Source organism: Rhea americana, unplaced genomic scaffold (assembly GCF_003343005.1).
Source record: "Rhea americana isolate MKP2758 unplaced genomic scaffold, rheAme1 scaffold_524, whole genome shotgun sequence".
NCBI lineage: Eukaryota > Metazoa > Chordata > Aves > Rheiformes > Rheidae > Rhea > Rhea americana.
In genome coordinates, this window is record NW_028186673.1 from 159828 (window position 1) to 171178 (window position 11351).

An 11351-nucleotide genomic window follows, 5' to 3' on the forward strand; every position below is an offset into this window, starting at 1 on the left:
ATCCAGGCTTCGAGCCAGATGCTGAACCCTTAACCTTTTCCCTGACAGCAGTGGAATTAAGCCTCCCTCTTATAAGCCTTTCTGTCTGTGCCAGATTCTATGAACTACTTTATAGGAATGTTTCTCTTGACTTGACTAGCGCATGGGTTTGGCTGAAAAGCACCAAGGTATTCCTAGATTGTTCCTGATGGATGTCATCTAGATATCTGCTAAGGTTCAGAGTCCATGACTCTGGTCCAAGACCTGACTCCAGGACAGTCTCACCTGCTCACAGATGTGGTTTAGGGTGTGCTTAGCAGCTATATTGCTTTGAGCTGGCAAAGGTCACTTTGTAGAGCTGGAGCATTTGGTGTTTGAGTTCTATCCTGTAAAATCCCCCTCAGATCCAGGAGAGGTTTTGTTAAGGAAAGATAGGAAGGAGAGCAACAACATAGTCTTTGCCTTCCTCCTTTTCTCTCAGGATGACTTCAAGGGTGAATGTAAATAACCTGTTCACAATAGAGATCAAAAACTTTAGGGAGGAAAAGAACTGTAAAGAGTTACAGGAGAATTTACTCAGCTGTTGTTCTTAAAATTGGTCTTTTTTATTCTTAAGAAAATGTAGAGTAAGAGTTAAAACTTCTCTGCAGCTACCTATTTTCCCGAAAGTCTAGAAGCTTCTGATCTCTGATCAGTGTGTTGGGTCTTAATTGTAATAACTAAGAATCCTTTGTGGGCTACACAGAAAGATTTTTCTCTTTGACCCTGAAAATCTGCAGCACAGCGATCTGTGCAGGGCTCCATACAACTACAGTAGCACAAACGGAGCCTCGTGCATCTTCTTCCCCGCAGTGATTGCACTGTTTCTACGCTGAGTATGTATTGAGGCTCCTCTGAGTTGCCTTCTGCTGGCTTGTCACCTCCTCAGCCTGTGTCGAGATGAGAGAACCTCAGGCTGATGTTTGTTTTTTACACATGATAACTCACCTGCTTGGCTGCTCTCAAGGAGCAAACCCAAAAAAGGCATGAAGACAGCTGAAAAAAATCTCTTGGAAATGTAACTAAATTTATGCAGGAATGGATGTTGTTCTTAATTTTGTTTTTCTTCTCTCTCTCTCTCTCTCTCTGCCTCGTTAGCATCATTTTTCTAACTAATAGATTTACGCACATATTTAATTGAATTAGCTGAAGGATATCTCCATATACTTTTCGTTATGGTCTGACTATCAAATGAGTAATCAATGTTATTATTTCAGAATTGTTGTTGGCAAGTTGCACCTTAAATATCTACAGTTAATAGCTTGCTTACTGGAGAATCAGTTTTGATAAATCTCATACTTCGGGTAGGAGGCTTGCAGAACTGATTCCCATAATCATACTCTCCCAATATTTCACCTTTCAACATTATCACCCTTTTTTTTTTGCCTATAAAGCAGACACAGCTGGTAAATCATTTGATCTATAGGTCAGCTGTGTCTGGCATGTGAGCATCACATGGCTGGCGAGAGGCCCCTGTGTTGAGCTGCAGCCAGAGGTGTGTCACTTGCTGGGCCGTGAGCCCAAAAGTGCCCTGCTAGAAAGTGCATTTGCTGCTTAGCACTGCTGTCCCTCCTCTGCCATGAGACTTCATGTGCCAGATGTCCTCTGACACGTGACCTCGTATGTTGAAACAGGACAGGCTCTGCAGGCTTCATGAGCTAGGTAATTAAAATCACTGCCACAGGCTTGTTGGAGAAATCTGAATAACCAGGGGAATGGCTAAAAGCAAGGAATCTGAATGCAAAATCCATCCRTTGTGGACAGGCTGTTTTGAAGTCTCTGAGCTAAAGAAGAGCCCCATTTGTTGCACCAGGGGTGGCACTGATGGTAGCACTTTCTGAGCCTCCAACCTAAAGGTTGGAACAAAATCTGAAAGTGTCACGCTTAGCTTTCCCAGATCATGGACCATAACTGCCTGTTGCAGTACCAGCTGCGAAAGGTCCTAACTGCTTTTGGATGGACTGGACTAATATCCAGCCATGGATATTAGTGCAATTAGAAACAACGGTTATTGAAAAATACATTTTTATGCCTGACAGAATTCTCAGAGAGAGTTAAACTTATTTTCCTCACCTCTTCTATTTCAGATTTTTATTCTTAAACCTCTCTTGCCTAGAAGTCCCTCTCCCTCTGGTTCAATATAACATGTGGTACACTTTCTTTGGCTGTGAACATTTGACAATTTGGTATAAGACTTATAAAGTCTGAAAATTTGGAAACTTCTGAACTAAAAATCAAAAAATTAGATCCATAATTAAACAGGCGTATTTGGCCCTGTGATAAATTCATATCCTATGTAGATAAGTATATATATTTATTTATGTCCACACAATTCCTTACAAGCACTTTGTGTCCGTATTTTGTTTCAGCACCTGCAACTTTCATAAACAAAGAGAAAACCGGAGGAATTATCAGAGTCATCACTGGAAAACAGGCTGAGTTTATTTCTGAGACCTCTGAAGCCAACGTCATGGTTAAGTGGTACAAAGATGGCAAAGAAATCACAGCCAGCAAGAAATTCACTTTGGAAGATAAGGGCAAACTGCATAAGCTTGTGGCTTCAGCTGTGACGAAAGAAGATGAAGGAATGTATATCTGCAAAATTGGAGATGACACTCTTATTTTTGATTTAAAAGTCTCGGGTGAGTTCATGATCAGAATGTGGGATCAGACTGTGTTACGCACTCAGGACTTGGTTTATTATACCTGTTACTTCTTAGCTAATTCTTTGGGCCAAGATTGCATAGTACTATTTGAGAGGCTCTAACCCTATTCAGTACCCAGTACAGGCAAATAATATAACCATGCTGTTGTGTATTCAGGTCAGTTCAAGGTTTTACTAGGGCTGGATTCATGACTCAAAACATCTCACTTGTTGGACAGGCTGAGAGCTATATCTGGCCTGTATTTTTTTCAGTTTAGCAATTACTCTACCATTTATGTTGTCTTTGAACCTTCAGACTGAAATGGTACTAAAGTCTTACTGTGAAAATCCTGTGTTCTCCTTTGACAAGTTTAACTCCTGATGTTAACAGTCAAGCATCTCCTGTTATTCCCAAAGAATACTGTGGTCTCTGAGACAGCTACTTGTGCTCCCTTAGGTACCGTAAGTGAAGCCATTAGTTGATGGCACATGCCCATCAGCAAAAAACACATGGTAAAGCGCGTACCTATCAGGTCAAGTCCAAAAGGGAAATGCTTGCCACTGAGGTGTTCCAATCCACGATGGAGCTGGAGTATAAGGCAACATAATAAATTGTCTTTGGAATTAAGTATCTGTGAAATTCAGCTGATTGAATTGGCATAACCTGCTGGGAACCTCTCCTCTAAAAGTAGTTGTCTGGTTTATGTTTTAAGCTTGTTTTTCTGCCAAGTCTTAAGATACAAATTGAAACACCAGTGAAACTTTCTCATGGTGTGTCTACATGCTGCGATGCAATGCAATTTGAGAAGTAACAACTGAGTGTCACGCAAAACTGTATGTTTGTGACCTGTAGCAGTATGTCCATATTACTATGATGCTGCCCACTAACTAAGTAGAAACTCGGCAGGGCTGATTTGATCTAGCACAGCACTGAACTTGTGGGATTGCTAGAGGGATTGCTTCCAGTTTACAGCTGTTTGCTCAAGTATTCACTTTGCATCATGCCTCCAGTTCTCTTTGGTCGGGAATCCAGTACTTTGCAATTTCATTTTGGGTGTAATTCATAGTCTCTGACCTTCTCTGTTGTAAAATTGGTTTGAAATAGTCAGCTAGGCTCCATCTGAACTGGCTGATGCAGAGTGAAAGATACTCCCAGAGGACAATTCATATGATCTGATGAGAACTATCTAGGACAGATTAAAAAATATATATATATTTTCCAGAACTGCCTTTACAGGTCAAATGTATAAGGAGTTTGCATGATTACTGGAAACAGAGTGCCTGATTTTTTGATGGCTGAATTTAGGTTCGATGAATCCCACCTTATAGCTCCCATTACAAAACATCACATGGTTCAGACAAATAAAATCGGTATCTGCAAAGTATCTGTGAACCCCTGTGAAATTCTTGGTGAACAGGGGCTGAACTACAACCAGTTAACAACACTAGCTAGGAAAACTTCCACCTTGTTTCATATTTCTCCAGAAAAAGTTTCCAGAGTGCTAATAAGAAGCACTGCACAATTAAGGAATGAAATTAGGGCAAGGAAGCAATCTGCCTTTAAAGGTGATGAGCTATTCCATTAATCTTGAGCAGCAGGACTCTGGAGGGGCTATCCTTCCTTGTAATCTAATTTTTTTAAAATACATTACTCCTAATGATTACAATTTTTAATGGAATATTTATTCCCTGATGCCACATGCCTGCCATAGGTGCAGTGTACCAATTGTCCTTGGGTTACTTAGTGACTGAAAACAATAATATTAAACCAAGATTGCTTATAACTGATAGCCTTCAACTTGCTCTTCAGACACGGGCTGGTGTGGTGGAGTGTAGGGTATGAAATACCTGGCGTGCTCATCAGATACTGCTCATTAGTGAGTGGCAAGGTGTGTTGGATACATTTGCTCACATTTCACAGACAAAGCACCTGTCTCCACATAGCTGCCTTCACTTCTACCTTTAGGAATACATTTGCAAAAAATTAAATGGGTAAAAGTGCTCTATGATTGCTGTATACATGACACGCACTGTTTATGTGTGTGCATACACACAGCTCGTATATATGAGCACCAGCCTATGCAGTCAGCAGGATCTGAGCTGAGGTATCAAAGCAGGAATCTCTACCACTTGAGCTAAATGAATTGTGGTCAGTTGTGAGTCCTCTGCTGTGAGGATCAGTTTCAGCAGGCAGATGTGACTCTACTCACTCTTGGTCCTCTTGAAACTGGAGAGTATCTTATCAATGAGATCACCCACATGTATCTTGATCTGATCTGGAGAAGAATTTGTGCCTGGGACAGATCATGAGGACGAGGAGTTGCAGATATAGGCTCAGAAACATGTAAAAAAAGGTTTTTCGTCACTTCTAACAAGCCTCTCTGAGACTTCCTAGATCTTTTCAAAACTATCTGTAGACTTAAAGTCAACACATATTCCCTAAAGTGTGAAATCAGAAAGAGTGAGTGGTGATTAAAGTGTCAATAACTTGACTGGAGCTCAAATTGATTTAAAAGAGCCAGGATGTGGGACAGAGGAACGTGACTGTGCTGTTACTGAGAGCAATTGTCTAAAGATCAGAGGAGGAGCTTGTACCATCTCTCAGAAGGTTGGGGCATCAACATTTATGTTTGTGATGAGACAGGAGCTGTGAAGTAAAGCACAGAGACTTTACCTGTGAGTCTTTATGATCTCATGATGTTGAGCCAGATTCTGCTCATGCCGATGTGTACATACAGTTCCATTAGTAGAAACTACCTTGTCTGTACTCTGGGAATCAGGCATGAATGCTGCTACAGATGGGAGGCAGAAAATGACTGCACATTAGTTAGGTGAATTTTGGTTATGACTACAGATAGGAACAGATCCACATCTATTTATAAACTGTTTTCTTCTGATATATGTCACAGTGTGCACCTACTAGGTTGATAGCTTATCAGGGTAGACAGGACAAGGGTATCAGTAGCTAATCACCACTTCAGAGGAGTGAAAATAAAATTGCAAATGTTTTCCAGTTCCATGTATTTGACCAAAACGTGTTGAGTATTGTATGTATGAAATCACAAATTGAGAACTGATTCTGCTTCCATTTTACTCATGGAAACAGTCACACAGAATACAATGAGAYTTATCACAGAGGCTGAGGTTGGAAGGCACCRCTGGAGATCGTGTAGTCTGACCCGCCCCCCCTGCTCAAGCAGGGTTACCTAGAGCATGTTGCGCAGAATCACATCCAGGCACGTTGTGAATAACTCCAGAGAAGAGACTCCACAACTACTCTGGGCAACCTGTTTCAGTACTCTGTCACAGGAAAGAAATTCTTCATATTCGGGTGGAACTTGCTGTGTTTCAGTTTGTGCCTGTTGTCTCTTTTCCTGTTGTTTGGCACCACTGAAAAGAGTTTGGCCCCAGCCCCTTGGCACTCCCCACTTAAGGCATTTATAGACATTGATAAGATCCCCCCTCAGTCTTCTCTTCCCCAGGCTAAACAGACCCCAGCTCTTATAGCCTTTCCTCATAGGGCAGGTGCTCCAGCCCTCGGATCATCCTTGTAGCCCTATGCTGGACTCTCTCCAGTAGTGCCATGTCTCTCTTGTCCTGGGGAGCCCAAAACTGGACACAGGACTCGAGATGAGGCCTCCCCAGGGCTGAGGAGAGGGTCAGGATCACCTCCCTCGACCTGCTGGCAACACTCTTCCTAATGTACCCCGGGAGACCCTTGGCCTTCTTGGCCACAAGGGCACATTGCTGCCTCAACTTGTCCATGAAAACTCCCAGGTCTTTCTCTACAGAGCTACTTTCCAGCAGGTCAGTCCTCAGGCTGTTCTGGTGTGTGGGCTTACTTCTCCCTGGGTGCAGGACTTGGCACTTGTCCTTGTTGAACYTCAGGAGGTTCCTCTCTGCCCGACTCTCCAGCCTGTCCAGGTGCCTATTTTGTATCATCGGCAAACTTGCTGAGGAGGCACTCTGTCCCTTCGTGCAGGTTACTGATGAATGAGTTRAACAGGATGGGACCCAGTCCTGAGCCCTGGGACCCCACTAGCTACAGGCCTCCAACTAGACTCCACGCCACTGATTTCACCTCTCTGAGCTCTGCCTTTCAGCCAGTTTTCAATCCACCTCTCTATCCACTCGTCTAACCCACACTTGCTGAGCTTACCTAGGGGGATGTTATGGGAGACAGTGTCAGAAACCTTGCTGAAGTCAAGGTACACAACGTCCACTGCTCTTCCCTCATCTGCCCAGCCAGTCATTCCATCAGAGAAGGCTGTCAGATTAGTTAAGCATGATTTCTGCTTAGTAAATCCATGCTGGCTAAGCCTGATCACCTTCTTATTCTCCCCATGTTTAGAGATGACATCCTTAAGTCATTTGAAAGGACGGGAAGCTAATCACCTGCAATGAGAAGTTTAATGTGGAGTCAGAGGGTAAATTGCAGCAGCTAGTGATAACTCACGTAGAAAAGAAAGATGCTGGCAAGTACACCTGTGAGGCTGCTGGCCAGAAACTGAGCTTCGAGGTTATCATCGCAGGTTGGAGACATGTTTTGGTTTATATTTTGTTGCCTTTTCTTTGCGTCTGGGAGTTTTCTCATKTTTGCTATGTCAAAATAGTAGAAATGCTAGTCTGAGCTACCAGGTTGTCTGAGCTACCAGGTCAGAGTCACGGTGCAAGACCATGGGCAGATCTGTTGTTCAGCATCGGTACAGTGATGCCAGACTTCGCCTCATGGCTGTAGGTCTCCTAAGGCTCAGGTGTTGAAGCCAGAACATTCTTTGTCTTCTCATTGCTCTTTGTCTATAAAAGCCACTGTTTTCTCCCCTTTTTCTGTCATCTTTTCTCTACGTGATGCCCTCCCTCTCACAGAATTGCTTTGGAGTGTTCTGCAGTCTGGCTGTGGAAACCCATATGTGAACACATCCTCCAGACTTAGTTTGCTATGAAACATTTGTGGATGATGAGCAGAAACAGTTACAGACATGTTCAACTTGATTTATGAGTTGAATTTAACAACCTTTCATCCAGCTCTTGCCCAAACACTACTTTCATCGGAAGCTGTCACTGGATATGGAACTGTAATTTTTAAATCATGATAAGTGGTCCAATACTGATCTACTAAATGATATTTATACTGTAGCATTTAGAGGAACCCTATTTTGTTGTGTCTGTACTGAGAAAGTTTGAGAGTTGATAGTGRTGCGTTGTCCTAAAAATTTTGGAAGAGCTGCACTAGTTATATCCATGGCCTGTTGAATCCAAAGGTGATGGTTGTTCACTGTGAGTAGTGCATTTGTAATGATCAGTAGTGTGTCCATTTTATTTTCATTTTTCTCTTTAAACAACTTGATCTGGAGTCAAAGGATTTAGGCCTTTTGCTCTGACTACAGTAGAGATTCCTTTTGTCTAAGTGTATTTTGCAAGTAAACTTCATTTTAGGCTCCAGATGGCCGTGGGCATATCAGATACATTCCTGAGTGATCATTTCTGAATTGGCTGATGAGAAGGGCTTTTTTGTTTGTTTTATTAAAAGTAATAATATTGTACTGCCTTTGTTTGTAAGCCAAATGCCTCATTGTAAATTTTACAGTTCTTGTCTCAAATTCTGACAGAGCAGGGAATCTATTTTCTCTTCTGCTTTCTTATGGCATCAAGCACACTAGGACCCTAATCCTGGCAGAGGTCTGGCATTTTATCAGCTATGTAGAGGAGCAACTGCACTGGGAATCTATTGACTTCCCYGCTTCCCCGCATGCTCGAGACCTTGAAGTCCTTGCAGGGCATAGCTTGCGTTCTGTTCTCCTGTAAAGGTTGCAGTCTTTACTGCTCTCTTACTGCCTTGAGGCATCCTGCTCTCCTTGGTCTTCTGTGATCAATATACAGTTGCTCCGGTAGCATAGTACTTTGCTGCTCCCCATAGCATATGCTATAAAGCATCAGCTGTTTTGTGTCCCCACGCTGTGTGCTGTACACAGGCTGTGAGTTGGGAACATTAGGCTCTTCTGAGTTGCACAGCTCGTGCTTTTGGCTCTGGAAGCTGCCAGTTTCAGTGAAGGATGGATAACTGAGGCTTGACTTGAGAGACACCATTTAAAGAAAATGCAAAATGGATGTTAATAGAAAGAGCACGGCATGGTTTGGAGGGARCAAGGTTCATGCTCAGCTACTGATGCCAGCTTGTCCATTAGTCTAGAGGTATAGGGAAATTTAGGGCTGTTAGAGAAATTAAAATCTATCTGAGGGCTATTCTTAGCTGTTTGCCTCAGAAACCAAAGGTTTTCAGTTCTCTTTCAAACTGGATGACTTCATGGCTGCGCAGGGTAATGTAACACCTTTCCCTCTCTGTTGTAAGTGGAGAGTGCTTGCCTAGCTACAGTTGCTGTATTTCTCATGTGTACAGCTGTAACATGACATGCAAGTTCCACAGCTCACTGGAAAATGAGCTAGTGTGAAAATCAAGAGGGATTATGAGTACTCTTCGAGTGGCTGGCTCTTTCATGCAGAAATCCTCATCTTACTAGATTATCTCAAAGTGCTGTGGCTTTTTGAGTCTTAATTTATCCTGTTACTATTGCACTCAGCGAACTTTTCAGAGCTRCTGTGCTCCAGTGTTCCACTGCTAGCACAAAAACTTCCCTTTTTAAGGACAGCTTGAAGGTTAGATGCTCAGTATTGAGTGTTGGGAGTAGCTACTGGCCCTTTGATTTAATGTAAGAAGAAATGAATGTTGAACACCTTGTAGACTGAACTMAATGTGTAGCTGAAAGAGCTGATTCTGCAAGCTCATTATCTGAATGTTCACTGTATGCAGTAAATTGCTTTTAAAATCCGTATATGAAGTGGGCCAAAGCACATTCRCTTGTAGCTGTTGGAGTTGCTGCATCAGCTGTGTCAGAAGTTTTGACCCAGACAGACCCTGACAGCAGRTGCAGCTCTACAGGTCTCAGGCTGCAGGGAGTGCGTGTACTCTTCCTGATTAATGAGCAGGTCTTGTGGTCTCCTGAAAGTCTTCCTGCTGTCAGTGCCTACAGAGGAGTTCCTCTGTATACGTATATGCTCTGGTTTAGAGCATATAACCTGACTTCTTGCTTTGGCATGCTCCCTGCAGGACTCGTCCCTCTCCATGGATGGTGCAATGTTGTCAGTAAGCCTGTGACATGGACTCCAGGGTTGCATGCACTGCCATGGTCAACAGCATAGGAGCTTGACCTGAACTTACCCCACTCCTTACTCTCCCAGGCAGCTGCTGCCGCTCAGAGCGCAGACRTGATAGACACAGTGTGCAGTGGAGTGAAAGTCATCAAGGACGAGAAGAGGATAGTGCTAGGAAGCTGTAGAGGGTGACTGGGGGGAGGAAGGCAGTAGCACAGGTTATAGAAGAGGTTCACCATGACTACCAGGGAGAGAGAGCCAAGACTCTACTTGATCACCTTAGCCAGATAAGCCAGATGCCTGAAGCAGGCTATCCTCTATGCTTGCCTTGTGACTGAAGGGTGATGGCAGCCTCATACCCATGCCAATCTAGAGTTCATCTTTGAAGCTTTGGCACTGCTACTGCCTGTAGCAGTGAAATCACAAACATTAACCCTCAAGTACGTACCTGGGTTCCGAMCAGGCACAGGCAGTCTATACTGTACTCTGGGCTGCCACACTTACCTTGCTACTGTTCCTCAAGCTAGATAGGGATACGAGTCCAGTGAGTAAATGTATYATAAATATCCTGCATTTCAGAACTCAATTAAAACATCCAGGTGCTGCTAAATTCTGGTAAACTGTGATAGTGAAAATGTTTTGAAGGGTCCTATACACAGATGGTTCCTCTCTGTGTTATTTACATGTCACTAGGAAAGTCAAAAAAAAAAAAAAAAAGTTGTTTCCCTAGATTTAGGAGAACTAACTCATCCTTGTGCTATATTGTAGGCTTTCTATGAGAAGCCTCACTGTCACTGGACCTCTGCACCTTACCTCCTCTCCTATGTATAGGGATAAAAACAGTGTCCTACCACCTAGTGTTTTGCATATCACAGGTTGTGAGGTGCTAGGGAAGCATGGGGAAGGAGACAGATAAAAGCCACTGGCCATTTTCTATCTGTAAGATATAATAGTGTGACTCAAGCCCATTACTGCTGAAAAGAGGCTGTTGTTCAGATTTTGCAGACAGGAATATGCAAAAGGAGAGCAAACAAGAGTAGACTCCCTGTTGCCACATAGAGATTTGCTGGCTACTTTAAAAGGAGAAGTGTTGGGATCTTGAGGTTCTTGCTCAAGACTGCAGAGGAAGTGTGCTGTAGAACCAGAACTGGGAAATGGATCTTCTGACCTTCTTCTGACCCTCTGAGTGATCTGAGATCACAGCACACAAGTAGTATTCCCCCAAGGGAAAGTCAGTGAGAAACTGAAACCTCACACTGAAGGTAGTTGTCTAGTATGGAATCATAACGTGAACTTAGGAGTCACTCATTCAATTAGTAGCTACATAATCGCTATTGGTTTGTTTCTGTAGGCAAAGTATCTACCTAGTTGTGGATAAGATCCAGAGGGAACAATTAGTCTATAGGAGACTGTTTTCTAGGAGTATTCGCTAGYTGTCTTTAGAGATGTGATACAAAGAGCTCTGAAACCTAAATCCTGCTCTCTTTGCATCATTGCCCAACTTCTTTCCTTGCCTACTTCTGCTTCCAGGGTTAAAGGA

General features: G+C 43.0%; 1 protein-coding gene across 1 annotated transcript in view; it reads left to right on the plus strand.

The window, feature by feature from the left end:
* The window catches only part of LOC146588326 (obscurin-like), a gene marked incomplete at its 3' end in the record, with an annotated part of 29863 nt that extends 27203 nt beyond the window's left edge, over window positions 1-2660 (plus strand). The window contains exon 8 of the mRNA XM_085318185.1: window positions 2388-2660. Within this exon, the coding sequence (XP_085174311.1) occupies window positions 2388-2660 (273 nt within the window). The remainder of the gene's footprint in view (window positions 1-2387) is intronic.
* Window positions 2661-11351: the final 8691 nt, after the last annotated feature.